The 20,247-nt window shown below is 37.8% G+C and overlaps 1 protein-coding gene across 1 annotated transcript in view; it reads left to right on the top strand.

The window, feature by feature from the left end:
* The first annotated feature begins 11,428 nt into the window (after positions 1-11,428).
* The window catches only part of psidin (phagocyte signaling impaired), a 39,360-nt gene continuing 30,541 nt past the window's right edge, over positions 11,429-20,247 (top strand). Inside the window, exons 1-4 of the mRNA XM_053782081.2 lie at positions 11,429-11,587; positions 13,268-13,492; positions 17,154-17,347; positions 19,870-20,007. Coding sequence (XP_053638056.1) covers positions 11,527-11,587; positions 13,268-13,492; positions 17,154-17,347; positions 19,870-20,007 — 618 coding nt within the window. The 5' untranslated portion in view covers positions 11,429-11,526. The remainder of the gene's footprint in view (positions 11,588-13,267; positions 13,493-17,153; positions 17,348-19,869; positions 20,008-20,247) is intronic.

Below are 20,247 nucleotides of genomic sequence, written 5' to 3'. Positions count from 1 at the left end.
AAACACCCTATCTTACTGCCCAAAACTCATCATCTAACAGATTTAATTGTGCTAAATGCCCATAAAAATGTAATGCATGGTGGGGTACAAGATGCCTTAAATTGTATTAGGGAAACTTTCTGGATTCCACAAGGAGGGCAAAGAGTAAAAAGGGTGATTAAATCTTGTGTAATATGTCGCCGTGTGGATGCCAGATCCTATATGTACCCAGGTCCTCCACCGTTGCCAAATCAGCAATTTGAGTCATTTAGCAACGACCTCCGCCTGGCCGCAGTGTGGAAAATAATTTCCCAATATTATGCTGTGTAAATAAACTTGATTAAAAGTGTATTTTTAAAAGAAGAGAATGGAGCCAACAGGGAGGCTCTGTGCATGTGCAGCGGACTTGCCATCTTGGTTTTGAATTGGATACAACGTTACTGTAATGGGAAGGAATTTTCGTGCTCTAGAGGTTAAAATTGCACTGACACCTCTCAAATAGGAGGCGAAATTGTTGGACATGCATTCCTGCATAACTTGAGATATCAGATGACTGGACAAGACAGCTCCAGGAACCTCAGATAAGCTCTCTAGATTTGTGTATAATTCTGGCCAGTGTTTTCATAAATTTAGTTAGTAAGGTTTTTCTGAGTATGATACAACTTAATATCCAGTCAAATTGGTGAGTGATATTAAGATATATTTTCCTTCTGTTATGTAATTGTGTATATATATAACCATTTATTATTTTTAATATACAGTCCACAAATTTATATATTTACCTGTATTCCTGGTAAATGTATATTTCATTTAATTAATAGGTCCAGAGCAACTTGTGGATATGACAGTGGAAGGTATCGAAGGGGGACATTTTTGTGACCTAGGTGTCCCAAATTCCTACTTGTCTATGTAACTCTGATAAATAATAATTATCTTTGTTATCATTTACTGTTATGTACATAATTTGTTTCATTCAGATAAATGCAATTTTCCACATATATAATCCTTTATTAATTTTAATATACAGTCCACAAATTTATATTACCAGAATTCCTGGTGATGTATATTTCATTGAATTAATAGGTCTAGAGCAACTTGTGGATATGACAGTTGTAAGTATCGAAGGGAGACATTTTTGTGACCTAGGTGTCCCAAATTCCTACTTGTCTATGAAACTTGGATATATGGTGGTTATCTTTGTTATCATTTACTGGTATATACATAATTAGTTACATTCAGATAAATGCAATTTTCCACATTTAATTTGCCCGTTGGTCCTTCTTGAACCGGAGGTAATTAGTGAAGTCATTAATTAGTTAATTACTTAATTATATGTGAAATGACAGAAGGAGGTGGATGTTAAGTTCACAAATTTACTTAATGGGTAGTGGATTATAATTATTACAATATTAATTTGGATAAGACAAGTGTGGCTAAAGATTATATTAATGTGTATAATATTAATTTTGCTATGCCAAATTCTGGCAAGGATTTATATTAATTTGTATAATATTAATTTAGATAAGCCAAGTCAAGTATGACTAAAGATTATATTAATGTGTATAATATTAATTTTGCTATGCCAAATTCAGGCAAGGATTTATATTAATTTGTATAATATTAATTTGATAAGACAATTCTGGCCAAGATCTATATCAGTGTATGTGTAATTGATAAGCTCAAGTGTAGCTAACATTATTAATGTACATTTAAAATTTATATTACAATTTTCTTACATGTAATTGCAAAGCTCAAGTGTAGCTAGGATTTATTCAAAGGTAAGTTATATCAGTGTTGTAACTTGTAATCAGTGTTATTAATTAAGTTGAATTTAATACATTGCATCATGGCTGAAAATGAGGAAATTAATATAGAAGACAAACATATGGAATATAGAGCAAAGAAAGCATCACTACAGGCTAGAAAGGGTCATGTAACCAAGGCATTTAATAAATGCTTGGAATTAATGAATCAAGAAACTGTGAATACTGATGATTTAAAATTGTATTTAGATGCTTTAGGAAATAGATATGATTCATACAAGTTATATTACAACAAATATGAAGGAGATTTGTTAGTAAACTGTGTAGATGAGACTGAAGTAGATCTTATGATTAATCAGTATTATGAATTAGAGGAAAATATTCTTTCTTGTAAAAGTCAGGCCTTGAATAAATTAAAATGTGTAAACCAGGCAATTAATTAGTCTGCTCCAACAAATAATATGTCTTTGCCAAAACTCCCAGAAATATGTTTACCTGTATTTAATCCTGGAGAAAATTGGGAGGAATTTTGGTCAATTTTTAAAGCAGCTGTGCATGACAGGAGTCACCTAGCCTGTGTAACTAAATTATTTTACCTCAAAGGACAGGTAAGAGGAGATGCTCACATACTCATACAAGCCTTTCCCAATGTAGATGACTCTTACAAGGAAGCAGTTGACTTGTTGAAAGTCACTTATGGTAATATAGAACAAAGTAGGTTGGATCTAGTGAATATCATTGTTAATTTAAAATCTCCAGATCACACTTACAAAGGTTTACAGCAGTTTAGAGCTAAACTGGAGAGCACTCTCAAAACTTTAAGTAATAAATATAATCTGAAGGAATCAGACTGGTTATTGAGTGCCATGGTACAGAATAAATTAAGCTGTAAAACACTTGAATGGCTCTCGAACAAATATCACAAGGGTTATTTTGGTCTGGACGAAATAAGATTAGGTCTACAAGAATTAATTGTGCAGTTGCAGACCAGCCTACTAACTCATTTTAAAGATGCAACACATAATAACTCTGAGGTATCTGTCAAGTTTCACCAAGGGAAAAATTATCCCAATATTAATAATCAAAATTCGTTTCCTAAAAAGAGTTGCATAGGTGTATATCAGGTAGCAGAAATCAGAAATAATGATTCTCCACAAGGTAAAAAGAATAAGCACCCTTCTAAGAGTAACCCAGTTAATAAGAAACCAGTCAAAGAAAGGAGAGATTGTCTCCTTTGCAAGGGTACTCATTTTTCAAAGAATTGCAATGCATACAATTCATGGAATGATAAAGTTGAAAGATTGGAGGAACTTGATAGATGTATCAGGTATTTGGGTAATCACAATGTAAAGGATTGTCATGCTAAATTAAACAACTGTTATCAATGTCACAAAGGAAGACACCATATAGTCATGTGTAAGGGTCTATATGACAATGTTGATAATAATGATAATGTTGACAATCCTGACACAACAGTAGCTAATGTAAAAATTGCTTCTAATGTTAATAATGATGGTTTTGCTGAAGTAGCCTTACCTGTGTTACAGGTAAAAATTGATGATAAAAGGCATAAATCAAAAAATGTAACTGCATTGTTGGACCAGGGATCCCAGCCTACTTTCATAAAACGTAAATGTCTTGATGGTATGAAAGTACAGATGGGAGATCCCACAACTTTAAAATTATCTGGTTTTCTCTCGGATAAAAGGGCTCAATTGTATGACACTGTTTATGTAACTGTCAGGTTGGGCAATGAGAAAAAACGTGTTAATGCAGTAATTGTAGATAGACTTCCAGAGAAAATATCTACAGTAGGGCTTAGTAAAGCTACAGAAAGACTTTCACATAATGTAAATTTAGCACCTTCTGGTGTAAGTGATGATTCTGTAGGCCCAATAAATATTTTGATAGGTAGTGACTATTATGCCTCCTTTGTAAAGGGTATGGTAAAGAAATGTGGTGTCACTCTTTTGAAGACTGCAGGAGGCCATGTAATGTATGGTAGGATTTCTCGTAATAATAATTCATGACTAGAGGAAACTACAAATACCATAACTGTGTGTCTTACTCATGAAATCGTACCCCAGTATAATTCTTTCATAGAGGATGGTGTTGAGCCAGTGCATAAATTGTGGGAATTAGACAGCATTGGAATAAATGTAAATGAAGAAATTCCAGACGATTCTTTTACTCAGGAGCAATTCCATAGAGATGTAAAATTTGAATCTGGATAATACTGGGTACGACTTCCGTGGAGACTGAACCATCCAGAATTGCCCACTAATTACAGAATGGCATATGGACAGTTAAAGGCTCAGCTCCGCGAACTGAGTAAGACACCAGAATTGTTAACTGCCTATAATGATATAATTGCTGAACAATTAATTAATAAATTTATAGAAGAGGTACCTCCTGAGCAAGCCAAAATTTATGGACGGAAAAATTAGGAGATATCTTATTAAATTTCAGGATGAAGAATTATGCCTTTACGGCTGACATAAGTAAAGCTTTCGTAAGAGTGGGTTTACAAGAGGCTGACCGGGATTGTACCCGCTTCTCATGGCCTGAGAATCCTAGTGACCCACTTAACACTCTGAAAACCTTTCGCTTTAGGAGCGTATTATTTGGTGCTACATCCAGTCCGTTCCTTCTTCAAGCGACGATAAATGCACACCTTAAACGTACGGGAAGTCCACTGAGTAAAGTAATGAACAAACAATTTTATGTGGACAATTTCCTGGGTGTGACGTCAGCTGAAGAGGAACTGTTAATGACTTATGGAGAGGCTAATAAAATAATGCAAAGTGCAAATATGCCTCTGAGGGAATGGAATAGCAATTCGTCCAAATTAAAGGACAAAATAAGTAATGATTTCCCTGGATATGAAGTGCCAAAATGTAGTATTGTATTGGGATTAACTTGGGATACTGAGAGAGATTTGTTAATGTTAAAACCTAATAATTACAGTATGCCCAATAAATTAACTAAAAGAGTCTTGCTTGCTGAAGTTTCCAAATGTTTTGATCCACTAGGTTTAGTGTCAACCCTTACTATAAGAGGGAAATTATTAATTCAGGAAGCATGGAAACTTAAATGTGCTTGGGATGAAATTCTACCTGAGGAATTCATTAACAGGTGGGATGAATTAATTAGTGATTATGAAAAAATTCCAATGTTGGAGTTCCCACACCAGGTGGCCAATCCAAATGGGAAAAATGTACTCTACATTTTTTGTGATACTTCAAAACTGGCATATGGAGCAGTGGCTTACCTTCAATGTAATAGTGTTATTTCTCTTGTTATGTCTAAGGCTAAAGTGTCTCCAATTAAATCACGTACCTTACCTCAGTTGGAATTAACATCCATTTATGTAGGTGTCAAATTAGCTAATTATATAAGAAATAAGTTGCAGGAGATAAATATTAGCGACACTGTAATTTGGTCTGATAATGAGGTATCCTTACAATGGATTCGTAATGGAAACAGTAAAATTGTGTATGTACAAAACAGAGTCGCTGAAATTAATCAGATGCAAGAGAAGTATAATAGTTTGGGTCAGCATATGTTAACATTTAATCATATACCTGTTGAGGAGAATCCAGCTGATTTCTTGTCTCGAGGTTTACCTTATGCTAAATTTGTAAATGATGTATCATGGTTTAAAGGACTGAGTTGGTTGGTAAATAAAGCTAATTGGCCTGTACAAAAGGCGTATATTGCTCCTGTTGAAATTACTGTGCCCACCGCTCCAATAGTTTGTCCTTCCTTAGCCATTGATATAAATAGGTATTCTTCTTTACCCAAACTAATCAATGTAAATAAGTTGGTGTTTAAATTTCTAAACAAGATAAATATTTCATATAAGTTTCCACATCCTCTTGAATTTTGGATAAAGAGGGTAAAGGAGGAAATCTATGGAAATGAGATTAAATTGATGATGGAAAGAAAAATTGTGAAAGGTTCCATAATAGAGAAATTGGGGCTGTATTTTGAGAATAATGTAATTAGGTGCAGAGGTAGGTTACAAAATGCTGAATTGGGTGATTATGCTAAACACCCTATCTTACTGCCCAAAACTCATCATCTAACAAATTTGATTGTTCTAAATGCCCATAAAAATGTAATGCATGGTGGGGTACAAGATACCTTAAATTGTATTAGGGAAACATTCTGGATTCCACAAGGACTGCAAAGTGTAAAAAGGGTGATTAAATCTTGTGTAATATGTCGCCGTGTGGATGCCAGATCCTATATAAGAACATAAGAACATAAGAACGAAGGAACACTGCAGAAGGCCTACTGGCCCATGCGAGGCAAGTCCAAGTCTCCTACCGGCTTAAGCCAATGCACCCAACCTAGTCAGGTCAGGTCACATTGACTTAAGGGAGGAACACGGCAACCGACCTGTTAGCACAAGCTATCAGGTCTAACTCACACCCACCCACATCTACTCATGTATTTATCCAACCTATTTTTAAAGCTACACAACGTTCTGGCCTCTATAACGGTACTTGGGAGTTTGTTCCACTCATCCACAACTCTATTACCAAACCAGTACTTTCCTATATCCTTCCTGAATCTGAATTTTTCCAACTTAAAACCATTGCTGCGAGTCCTGTCTAGGCTAGATATTTTCAGCACACTATTTACATCCCCTTTATTTATTCCTGTCTTCCACTTATACACCTCAATCATATCCCCCCTAATTCTACGTCTTTCTAGAGAGTGCAGTTTCAGGGCCCTTAGTCTATCCTCATAGGGAAGGTTTCTGATACATGGGATCATCTTTGTCATCCTCCTTTGTACATTTTCCAGAGAATTTATATCCATTCTGTAATACGGTGACCAAAACTGTGCAGCATAATCTAAATGAGGCCTAACCAAGGATGTATAGAGTTGAAGAACAACCTGAGGACTCCTATTATTTATGCTTCTTGATATGAAGCCAAGGATTCTATTAGCTTTATTGCGAACACTTATGCACTGTTGTCTTGGTTTCAGATTACTGCTAACCAGAACTCCTAAATCTTTTTCGCAATCCGTAATATTAAGATCTACATTATTTAGTTTATATGTGGCATGGTTATTGTCCTGTCCAACATTTAGAACTTTGCATTTGTCTATATTAAACTGCATCTGCCACTTCTCCGACCACTGCATCAGTCTATTCAAATCTTCCTGGAGTGCTCGAATGTCCTCGTCAGAATGAATTCGACGGCCTATTTTGGTGTCATCGGCAAACTTGCCGATGTCGCTCTTTATGCCCTCATCTATGTCGTTTATGTAGATTGTGAACAGCAGGGGGCCCAACACTGACCCCTGTGGAACACCGCTCGTGACGCTACCCCACTCTGATTTCTCCCCATTTATGCAAACTCTCTGCTGCCTATTTGTCAACCATGCCTCTATCCAGGAAAAAATTTCTCCTCCTATTCCATGTGCTTTAATTTTCCTCAATAGTCTCTGATGTGGGACCCTGTCAAAAGCCTTACTGAAGTCCATATACACAATATCATATTCATTACCATGATCTACCTCCTCAAATACCTTAGTGAAAAAAGTTAATAAATTCGTAAGGCAGGAACGCCCCTTTGTAAAACCATGCTGAGATTCGTTGATTAATTTATGCTTTTCAAGGTGGCTACGAACTGCCTCGGCAATTATTGATTCCATAAATTTTCCCACTATGGAGGTTAGGCTTATTGGTCTATAGTTCGAAGCTAAGGACCTGTCACCTGTTTTGAAAATAGGTATCACATTTGCCATTTTCCACTTATCTGGCACCATGCCAGTTTGTAGTGATATGTTGAAAAGATTAGCCAAAGGTGTGCTAAGCTCCTCTTTACATTCCTTTAGAACCCTTGCATACAGTTCATCAGGGCCTGGGGATTTGTTAGGTTTTAATTTATCTATTTGCCTAAGGACCATGTCACTTGTGACCCTAATAGTGCACAGTTTATTATCGTCCTGTTCTACATAATTTATCATTACTGGAATATCGCTGGTATCCTCCTGTGTAAAAACTGAGAGGAAGTATGTGTTAAAAATTCTACACATTTCCTTATCACTGTCAGTGAGCTGACCCGAGGAACTTTTGAGTGGGCCTATCTTGTCCCTGATCTTACTTCTGTATACCTGAAAGAATCCTTTTGGGTTAGTCTTCGATTCTCTTGCAACTTTAACCTCATAATCTCTTTTTGCTTTTCTAATTCCCTTTTTTATTTCTCTCTTTAACTGAATATATCGATTTCTTAATTGCCCCTCTCCTCTTTTGATTTGCCTATATATGCCTCTCTTTTGACCAATCAGATATTTTAATCTATTGTTCATCCATTTAGGATCATTTTTGTTTGATCTGATTTCCCTATTTGGAACATAATTTGACTGAGCAGCTAGAACTATGCCCTGGAAAGCATCATATCGGCAACCATCACCACCTACCTGACCCTTAGTCAGGTCATTCCCGTTCAGCCCACCTAAGTAATTTTTCAGTCCTATGAAATCAGCCAAGCGAAAGTCAGGGACGGAGACTTGATTGCCATTATTAGGGGAATTCCATGATATATTAAAACTGAGTGATTTGTGATCACTCTCCCCAAGCTCATCATTAACCTCAAGATTATTAATTAGTGTTTCCCTACTGGCAAGAACCAAGTCAAGGAGGTTATTTCCCCTAGTTGGCTCTGTCACAAACTGTTTTAAAAAACAATCCTGGATCGTATCAAGAAAGTCACCCGACTCTAAATTTCCTGTCAAATTGCTCCAGTCAATCTGTCTATAGTTGAAATCTCCCATTAGCACAACATTTTCGTATGTAGATGCCTTACGAATTTCGTCCCATAGAAGTTTACTGCACTCCCTATCAAGATTTGGGGCCCTGTAAATCACACCCAAAATTAGTTTTTCTCGGCCCTCGAGAAGCTGTAACCAAACAGATTCAGTGGCTGACGCTTCTAATTTAATATCTTGTCTAACACAACAATTTAAATTGTCTCTGACATACATCGCTACTCCACCACCTTTCCTGTTGACCCTGTCAGTGTGGAATAATTTATAGCCTTGTATGTGACATTCAGAGGGCATCTCTCTATCTCAGATTGAGCCAGGTCTCTGTTATAGCAATAATATCTATGTTTCCTGCACTTGCAATTAATCTTAGCTCATCTATCTTATTTCTAACACTCCTGCTATTAGTATAGTAAACCTTAAGGGAGCTAGTCCCTTGCTGCCCTCTGCTGTCCCCCTTTGTTTGCTGACCTGTTCTATTGTCTTTATTTATAACTTCATGCTGAATGCCTTTTATACATTTACTGTTTCCAACCCTAGTGTTGCAACCTGCTTGTTTCCCACACACACCCATACCTCTATCTTCCATCAGTTTAAAATCATAGGCATTTCACCAATGGCCTTCTCAATCGAGTCTGCAAGTGCTACCACCCCTGCCCCAGAGAGATGTACCCCATCCCTTGCATACATATCATGTTTGCCATAAAAGTTGTTCCAGTTGTCAATGAATGGGATTGCAAGTTCCTTGCAGTATCTGTCTAGCCAGCAATTTACACCAATTGCCCTAGACAACCATTCATTTCCTACTCCCCTTCTAGGCAAGATGCTACATATGATTGGGATCCCTCCCTTAGACTTAATGAAATCTATAGCTGACCTGTACTTATCTAGCAGCTCTTCTCTCCTACCCTTCCCAATATCATTTCCACCAGCACTGAGACAGATAATGGGCTTGTTCCCATTACCTGACATGATATTATCCAGCCTGTTGACAATGTCCCCAACACCAGCTCCAGGGAAGCACACTCTATCTCTCATCTTCTTATTCCTATTACAAAAAGCACGGTCAATATATCTTACCTGAGAGTCACCAACCACAAGAATGCGCTTACCTTCATTAGCAGGGGCAGTAGTACCCTTACCTTCACTGGCCACTGAAGTACATTCATCCTGGAGAACAGAGAAGCGATTTCCTACCTTCAGATCTTCACTCTTAACTTTCCTTACTCTGATGCGCCTCCCATTACTGTGAACCACTCACCACTTGTAGCAGGTGCTGGGCTGCACCTCACTGCTGGTAGCCGTTGCTACCTCCCCAACTACAGCCTCCTCACAGCAAGAGACAGACTGCACCTCACTGCTAGAAGTCTCATTCCCCACAACTCCAGCCACCTCACACTCTCTCCCAGACCCATTGAGGTGGACCTTCAGCCTCCTAATCTCCTCCTGGAGAAGCAAGACCTCCTCCTTCAACTCTCCAACCTCAGTTTTTAAAACACTGCAGAAGCAAGCCATGCTTTGTAACCGTCCACGCTAATCCCCAAAGCAGCTCAGGGTCTGTGACCTCACGTGACGACTGACCACTGACGACTGACGACTGACCACTGACGACCACTACTCAGGTCCTCCACCATTGCTAAATGAGCAATTTGAATCGTTTAGCAACGAACTCCGGCCAGCCGCAGTGGGAAAAATACTGTATATATTTTCCAGAAATTCAGTATTTATATGTAAATAGATGGCCATACTGTATTTAATAATATTTATGTCATAGAAAACGGAAAGCCTGCGTCGGTGCAGACGAGACTCGCCATGTTGGTTTTGAATTTGTATTAGAAACGGTGAATGGGGAGGAATTTTTCGTGCTCTAGAGTTTAAAATTGTGCTGACACCTCTCAAATAGGAGGCGAAATTGGTGGATATGCATTCCTGCATAACTTGAGATATCAGACGACTGGACAAGACAGCTCCAGGAACCTCAGATAAGCTCTCTAGATTTGTGTATAATTCTGGCCAGTGTTTTCATAAATCTAGTTAGTGAGATTTTTCCGAGTATGATACAACTTAATATCCAGTCAAATTGGTGAGTGATATTTAGATATATTTTCCTTCTGTTATGTAATTGTGTTTATATATAATCATTTTTTAATATACAGTCCACAAATTTATATATTTACCAGAATTCCTGATGTATAATTCATTTAATTAATAGGTCCAGAGCAACTTGTGGTTATGACAGTGGTAGGTATCGAAGGGGGACATTTTTTGCGACCTAGGTGTCCCAAATTCCTACTTGTCTATGTAACATTGATAAATAATAATTATCTTTGTTATCATTTACTGTTATGTACATAATTAGTTACATTCAGATAAATGCAATTTTCCACAAGTGTGATGCAGTAGTGTAGTGATGATAAGTGTGATGCAGTAGTGTAGTGATAAGTGTGGTGTTATAGTGTGATAAGTGTTGTGTTGTAGTGGTGATAAGTGTGATGCAGTAGTGTAGTGATAAGTGTGGTGTTATAGTGTGATAAGTGTTGTGTTGTAGTGGTGATAAGTGTGATGCAGTAGTGTAGTGATAAGTGTGGTGTTATAGTGTGATAAGTGTTGTGTTGTAGTGGTGATAAGTGTGATGCAGTAGTGTAGTGATAAGTGTGGTGTTATAGTGTGATAAGTGTTGTGTTGTAGTGGTGATAAGTGTGATGCAGTAGCGTAGTGATGATAAGTGTGATGCAACCTAATAAAACAATAATAAAGACACACACCCAAAGTGTTTGTTTTCATCACATTGTAAAGATGTATCAGCTTCCCAAACGAGTGAGCATCAGTCGCCGCTGTTATTTATTTTAGAGCTCCTGGATGCATTTTAGGCCAGTTTCTGAGCTAAAATATTACTGAACAAGCTTCCACCTTGACTGTGGCGAAGCTTGAGTCACAAAGCCTTAGCGGGAGGCCATGAAGTAAGCTTCAACATTCCATCATAACACAAGCAGCAACCATGGCCGGGCGGGCGCATGTCGACGACTCTGTCATTGAGAGACGTTTGCGGCCGATTTACGGTGAGATTTGAGGCCAGTTTGATTTGCGGTGTTGGTGATTGTGTGTTGGAGGTGGTGGGGTAGGTGGGAGTTGGTGGAGATGGTGGTGTGGTGGTGGTGTTCCGGCAGAGGTGATGGCCACCGATGGAAATCCCAGGACCCCAATGGAAATCATGTCACTTTATCTGACCTTCTATTTTTGAGGTTATGTTTGGTAATTTACACTATGTATGATAAATGTACTTATGTATAACTGTGCCTAAATTAACTTACCTACTCCAACACTAGGTCGTGGTGCTCTCTCCAATACTTTTCTCTCTGATACCTCTCACTCCTTCAATATCTCTCTCCTCCAATACTTCTCCTCCAGTACTTCTCCTCCAGTACTTCTCCTCCAATACTTCTCCAGTACTTCTCCAATACTTCTCCTCCAGTACTTCTCCTCCAGTACTTCTCCTCCAGTACTTCTCCTCCAATACTTCTCCTCCAGTACTTCTCCTCCAATACTTCTCCTCCAGTACTTCTCCTCCAGTACTTCTCCTCCAGTACTTCTCCTCCAGTACTTCTCCTCCAGTACTTCTCCTCCAGTACTTCTCCTCCAGTACTTCTCCTCCAGTACTTCTCCTCCAGTACTTCTCCTCCAGTACTTCTCCTCCAATACTTCTCCTCCAGTACTTCTCCAATACTTCTCCTCCAATACTTCTCTCTAACAAGAACACAGAAATGAAGGAACACTTGAGACTTATGTTGCATGCTAGGTAGCTCCAGCCCATACCCATTCCTCCATCCTGTATTTAAAGCTACATAAGTTCTCGCCTCCATGATGCTACCTCAAGGACCCCAATGGAAATAAGTCACTTCGTCTGACTTTTGGGTTATCCTAGATAATTTACACGTGTTACTACGTATGATAATTGTACTTATGTGTACCTGTACCTGAATAAATTCACTTACCTCCTCTCTAGGAAAGTTCCTTGGTGCTGGTGAGGAGCTCTTCATCCAAGGAATTGGATTTGTGCTCAGATTCCTTGAATCGAGTCTGAATACTGTCTATTCTCACAGGTGCTATATGACCCATCAACGGGTTTAGCTCTCCCCATAAATGTAATAATAGTAATAATATGACACTACCTGGGAGTTTATTACATTCATCTATAACTCTGTTGACATAGCAGTGCTCCCTTATATCCATTCTAAATCTTAATTTATACACTTACTTATATTCTCTATATTTATTCCTGTTTTCCATTTGTGCACTCAAATATATCATCCCTAATTTGGTCTTTCCAGAAAGTGAGTGTTAAATAAATGTCTTCAACAGATCTTATGAAAGATTTCTGATAAACGTGTTCAATTTCATCATCCTTCTCTATATATTTTCCAGTACTATGGAGACCAGAACTAAACAGTTTAATAAGAATGAGGACTTACCATGGATATATAAAGTTGAAGTATAACCTGAGGATTTCTATTATTTATTCTTCTTGATATGAAGCCAAGAACCCTATTAGCTTTATTGCATTGCTGCTTGTATTTTTCCATCACTTTTGCAATACTGTTGTTTGAGCTCCTACAACACTGCTGTTCATACATCTCCAACTATACTGCTAACATTGACAAAGCTTTGAGTGTCTTCTGTTGTTGATTTACAAATTATTAACTATGTCTAGATCTTGCTTATATGAATGTATTCTGTTACAGAATGGCTGGACACAGGAAACAACAAAAAGGCTGTGCAGGAGGCAGACAAAGTGTTGAGAAAGCAGGCCACCCTTCATTGTGCTCGTGTACTCAAGGGTCTGGCACTGCTACGCATGAGCCGACGAGATGAGTGTGAAAATATTATTTCTGCTGTTATCAAAGAGGGACCGACAGATGAGGCTACTCTCCAAGCTCTCACAATTTGTTTTCGGGAGATGCATCAGCGTAAGTAATGGGCTTGTAGCAATTTTGAGTACATACTAGGGGGCTGACGCCTGAACAGTGTTCAGTACTTTAATGTACTGTATTTTTTTTTTTTAACAATTCGGCCGTCTCCCACTGAGGCAGGGTGATCCAAAAAGAAAGAAAATCCCCAAAAAGAAAATACTTTCATCATCATTCAACACTTTCACCTCACTCACACATAATCACTGTTTTTGCAGAGGTGCTCAGAATACAACAGTTTAGAAGCATATACGTATAAAGTAACACAACATATCCCTCCAAACTGCCAATATCCCGAACCCCTCCTTTAAAGTGCAGGCATTGTACTTCCCATTTCCAGGACTCAAGTCTGGCTATATAAAAATAACCGGTTTCCCTGAATCCCTTCACTAAATATTACCCTGCTCACACTTCAACAGCTCATGACGTCCCAAATACCATTCATCTCCATTCACTCCTGTCTAACACGCTCATGCACGCTTGCTGGAAGTCCAAGCCCCTCATCCACAAAACCTCCTTTACCCCCTCCCTCCAACCTTTTCAAGGACGACCCCTACCCCGCCTTCCTTCCCCTAGAGATTTATACGCTCTCCATGTCATTCTACTTTGATCCATTCTCTCTAAATGACCAAACCACCTCAACAACCCCTCTTCAGCCCTCTGACTAATACTTTTATTAACTCCACACCTCCTCTTAATTTCTACTCATGAGACGGAAAGAATAAACTAGCAATCCTAACAGAGTGCAATATGTTTAATAGGCTGCTGTTTCACACATATAACATGTATGTACACACATGTTGGTAGGTATTGTATACCATTTTGATGTTCATCATGTATACACATACATACTACTATGGCATGATAATTTGTGAAACTATATTTATGTGCACCTGTACCTAAATAAACTTACATATGTACATACTGATTAATCAAATATTATTTCCTTCATTCAAATAAAATCCTTTATTTCTTTGTACAGTACAATAAGTAGTTTACATGTAATAAAATATTGTCAAGCACAAAGAAAATCGCTAGCATACATAAGCATTTCAGATATTGCATTATTATAAAATTATGAAGGCATTGTTCTCGGCAGTTTTATATCGCACCATATTATAGTGCAAGAAACATTTTTAAAAAAACTTCATTTCTGTTGTTTTGTTGATTTCATTTTAACTTTGCAGATATCATCAATTAGGCATGTAGTAGTGTTATGTTGGGTGTACATCATGATAGGAGCATCTTTCTCATGGGTAATTCAAGATGATTTTATATAAACATGGTTTAGAGTTAGTTTTTGGCAAAAAAATATTTACAAATGTTTAGCAGAATCCACCTCATACATCAAGACCAAGATTATTTAGTGGTCACTTATTGACCAGCCACAATATTTTGACCCTTTAATCTTTTCCTCCTGTTGGTCATAGCCCTATAAAAGTAGTGTGTACTTATTTGGAATCAAGATGATCAGAAGTCTGTAGAATAACAGTACTGATGCAAAGTTGCATTACAAGAGGGTTTACTTACATAAGAACCTGTGTGTACCTAGCCCTTATAATGCATTGAAATACAGTGGAACCTCAAAAATCGAACTGCTCCCAACTCAACCAATTATGTAAGTGTATTTTTGTAAGTGCTTTTATAAGTGTATTTTTGAGGGTCTGAAATGGACTAATCTAATTTACATTATTCCTGATGGGAATAAATTCGTTCGGTAGCCACACTTGAACAGCCTTCTGGACCGAAGAAAGTTCTATATTTGAGGTTCCACTGTATATGAGATCAATGAGTTGCTTAATGACAAAGGTGTTGACTTATGACTTGAGTCAGAAATTGCTGAAAATTTGCAAATTTTACTCTTAACCAAAACTATCCTTAAACAAAATTTCAGCAAAATTGAAGTGGTGGTGGTGGTGGCATCCATTCTCAAAAATGCCCCTATAGTGTGTTATATACTACTTTTTGTTCTGCTAGAAGCAGTAGTTTTGGAAATGCACTTGTTGGTTTTCATTAGATTTTATACTCATTAATAATTCTGTGTATAGTCAGTCTTTCATATAGTCGGACTTGAGTCCTGGAAATGGGAAGTACAGTGCCTGCACTTTAAAGGAGGGGTTTTGGGATATTGGCAGTTTGGAGGGATATGTTGTGTATCTTTATACGTATATGCTTCTAAACTGTTGTGTTCTGAGCACCTCTGCAAAAACAGTGATAATGTGTGAGTGTGGTGAAAGTGTTGAATGATGATGAAAGTATTTTCTTTTTGGGGATTTTCTTTCTTTTTTTGGGTCACCCTGCCTCGGTGGGAGACGGCCGACTTGTTGAAAAAAAAAAAAATTGGTTAATAGACTCTGTTTATGCCATGGAGTGACTAAAATACAGGGTTTTGAGAGTAAAAATTACTTTCCAATCAATTTCTTTCTAGGCCAACTCCCTAGAGGCATTGTTACTACCATATACAGTGGACCCCCGGTTAACGATATTTTTTCACTCCAGAAGTATGTTCAGGTGCCAGTACTGACCAAATTTGTTCCCATAAGGAATATTGTGAAGTAGATTAGTCCATTTCAGACCCCCAAACATACACGTACAAACGCACTTACATAATTACACTTACATAATTGGTCGCATTCGGAGGTAATCGTTATGCGGGGGTCCACTGTAATCACTTTCCAGTATTTTTTCTGATACATGCTTTGTAACACTTAAAGCATCTATTTTATAAAATAGCACTATATGACTGATACAAGTTTAGCACATGTTTTTAATATAATAATATTTTATAACATCCATATCATTCTGTAATTACTAATATTTTTTTTTTTTTTTTTTCAACAAGTCGGCCGTCTCCCACCGAGGCAGGGTGACCCAAAAAAGAAAGAAAATCCCCAAAAAGAAAATACTTTCATCATCATTCAACACTTTCACCACACTCGCACATTATCACTGTTTTTGCAGAGGTGCTCAGAATACAACAGTCTAGAAGCATACACATATAAAGATACACAACATATCCCTCCAAACTGCCAATATCCCAAACCCCTCCTTTAAAGTGCAGGCATTGTACTTCCCATTTCCAGGACTCAAGTCCGACTATATGAAAATAACCGGTTTCCCTGAATCCCTTCAGTAAATATTACCCTGCTCACACTCCAACAGATCGTCAGGTCCCAAGTACCATTCGTCTCCATTCACTCCTATCTAACACGCTCACGCACGCTTGCTGGAAGTCCAAGCCCCTTACCCACAAAACCTCCTTTACCCCCTCTCTCCAACCCTTTCGAGGACGACCCCTACCCCGCCTTCCTTCCCCTATAGATTTATATGCTTTCCATGTCATTCTACTTTGATCCATTCTCTCTAAATGACCAAACCACCTCAACAACCCCTCTTCTGCCCTCTGACTAATACTTTTATTAACTCCACACCTTCTCCTAATTTCCACACTCCGAATTTTCTGCATAATATTTACACCACACATTGCCCTTAAACAGGACATCTCCACTGCTTCCAACCGTCTCCTCGCTGCTGCATTTACCACCCAAGCTTCACACCCATATAAGAGTGTTGGTACTACTATACTTTCATACATTCCCTTCTTTGCCTCCATAGATAACTAATATTATACTCTTCTTTTTGTGCCCAATTTTACACACAGCCGACCAAATATGCAGAGTTTATGAAATGGCTGTTAAGACAGAGCCAAGCAATGAGGAGCTGCTGTCCCATCTCTTCATGGCTTATGTTCGGGTGGGGGACTACAAGAATCAGCAGCAGACTGCTATGAAGCTTTACAAATTGAAGCCCAAAAATCCGTATTACTTTTGGGCAGTGATGAGCCACGTCATGCAGGTTGGTAGGATTGACTAATTAAATCAGTGTGTTTAATCAAAGAATTATATTGGAGTTGTAAAAATAATAGTAAATGCATACAGTTAGGAGAGTCTTGTATGTACCCATTGTCAAGTGGTAGGAGCCCAAGGAAAGAAAATGATATTTACAATGAAGCCATCATGAAAATGAAATGAGGGGTTCTGGTTTCTTGGAGGAAGTATACAGAACTATTAATTATGAGGAACTTAATTTGAGTTACCCTCTCCTTCCTTGGATGAAACCTTATACCTCCCATTCCTCAGGCACTATATTACTTATATGAATTTAGCACTTCCCCTTAACCCTTTGACTGTCGCGGCCGTATATATACGTCTTACGAGGTACCGTGTTTGACGTATATATACTCATAAATTCTAGCGGCTTCAAATCAAGCAGGAGAAAGCTGGTAGGCCCACATGTGAGAGAATAGGTCTGTGTGGTGCCGACTTTGTGGTTTATTTTCGTATAGTATTTATGGTTGTATTCTCGTTTTCTTGGTCTCATTTGATAGAATGGAAAACATATTATAGAAGTAGAGGTGGTTTTGATTGATTTTACTATAAAAAGAACCTGGAAATGGAGCTCAAATTAGGGAAAATGTTTGATTTTTGCCAATGTTCAAAAGTAAACAAATGATGTCATTGTCCAATAAATGTCCAACTAGCCATTCTAATATGCAGTCATGAATGGGTTGATGTTATTTATACAATTATTACAGTATTGCAGTAGTCTGCATAATAGTAAGTCTTCTATTTTTTGTTTGAATAAAAATTCAAAATAGAAAGCAAGAGTAATATCAGAGGGGCCTGGAGACATGACTGATGAACAAAGAAAATGTTATTTTAGAGCCAGGAATGTCTGCATTGTTCATTCTGGACCTTATTTTGAAATTGTCATATTTTTTTAATTTTCGTGAAGTTGGCCAAATTGCAAATTTCTGACCACATTATTGGGTAGTTGAAATTGGTAAATGGGCAGTTTCTTGTACTCAATCGATAGAAAAAATGGAGTTCTAAAGAAATAGCTATGAGTTTGGTCGACTGGAACAATGGAATTAGCCGAAAATAGGGCTCAAAGTGGGCGAAATCGCCGATTTGTAAATATCGCCGAGGTCGCTAACTTCGAGAGAGCATAATTCCGTCAGTTTTCCATCAAATTTCGTTGTTTTGGTGCCATTACAATCGGGAAAAGATTCTCTATCATTTCATAAGAAAAAAATAATTTTTTTTTTTTTTTTTTTAATTTTGCGACACAGGATTGGGGGTTGCGACAGTCAAAGGGTTAAATATGATAATCAGTTGCAATTACAATGACTGGAAAGCAAGAAACCCCTCCATGGAGTTGAGGCTATTTAGAAAACTACTGTATGTTTGACTTTTTACATTTTCTAATTAGTTTGTCACTCATGACATATATTTACTGAGAGCAACAACTTGAAGGGGTGCATATCTCAATATGGATACACTAAATTTAGAGTTAACTTACTGATGGTGACATGCAGCCTTATTGACCCTTGATGTAGATGAATGGTTTTAAACCTAATAAATCATATATTTATATATTGTATGTCATAACACAACTTTCTCAGCAATTATGTAAAAGATTTTCAAATTGGGGGAATGAGAAAATGAACTAGTCAGACATAGTTTTAATATTCACTCAAGGAGTATCAGAAACAGGTTCTAGAGTAGAGTCCATATGAGAGTCAGTGATCACTGTCATCACCTGGTATGATGGAATGATGCCTTACAAATCATAGAGGAGGCTTATATGTGGCACATTACAGTTCAAAATGCTGAAATAGAAAAAATATAGGCAGCCCCTGGGTTATGAAGCAGGGAATAGAAATTAAAGCCAGGTGTTAAGTGTAGAAGAAATGCAAAAGTTAATGGTTTGAGACAAGAGAATGGTTAAAAGGGCATGTTGGTGAATGACACTTGACCAGTCAAAAAATGAATAGGTATTTGTTCATAAATGAGAAACTGCAAAGGATTCTAAATATTAGAACTGGACCCAGATTTAAAGAGGATTTTCAACCTCAAGGGATTCTAGAGCAAACAGTGGCAACTGAAGAGGAGGTACCCACACTCCTGAAGAATCTAGATGTACGAAAAACGTTGGGGCTAGGATAATGTCATCTTGAGTTCATCTGCTGCTTTTCTCCATTTCTTTATTCAGTCATTGATATTTCCATACATCTTTAGTTCGTCTATATTAGCTGCTTTTCTCCATTTCTTTATACAGTCATTGATATTTCTATAAGGGCAAAAGTACTTAGTGTGGACACTGGACAATGTGGCTTGGTGATTCAACACTGGATTATGATGCATGTGCCTTTCTGGAAAGGCAGCAAGAGTGAATGCTGGTGATTAATTTTTCTTTCCTGGGTCACAATGTCTGCAGGAACTGGCTGACGAGTTAAAACAAATGCATACAGTGTAATGTACTATATATAATGCTGTATATGAATGCTTATGTAAATTTTGCATTTTCTCTTTCAGGCTCATAAGTCAGGTGACCCAAAGGGTAAAGAAGTAAGCCTTTTATTAGCAGAGAGAATGGTGAACAATTTTGTCAAAGATGGTAAGATTGAAGCAGAGGCAGAAGTGATGACCTTTCTTCATATTTTAGAAACACAGGTAATATAATCTGCTTTCATTTGCCTATGCCTTTCCACACTAAAGGGGCTTGATGCATATAACTGACTTTGGAATTCTTTTACCTCCCAATTTAACCCTTTCACTGTCGAGACCCATGCTCACAAACTTGCTCTCAGTATCGCTTATCGAACCAATTTTGTCCCTATTATCGAACTCGCCCCTATTTTCGAACCGCCGGGTATCGGACCTGTCTGGCAGCCCGCTCTGTCTGCGCCCCCA

Source organism: Cherax quadricarinatus, chromosome 30 (genome assembly GCF_038502225.1).
Source record: "Cherax quadricarinatus isolate ZL_2023a chromosome 30, ASM3850222v1, whole genome shotgun sequence".
Lineage (NCBI taxonomy): Eukaryota > Metazoa > Arthropoda > Malacostraca > Decapoda > Parastacidae > Cherax > Cherax quadricarinatus.
Note: the sequence above shows the minus strand (reverse complement) of the source record. Positions and strands in the feature narration are given on the sequence as shown.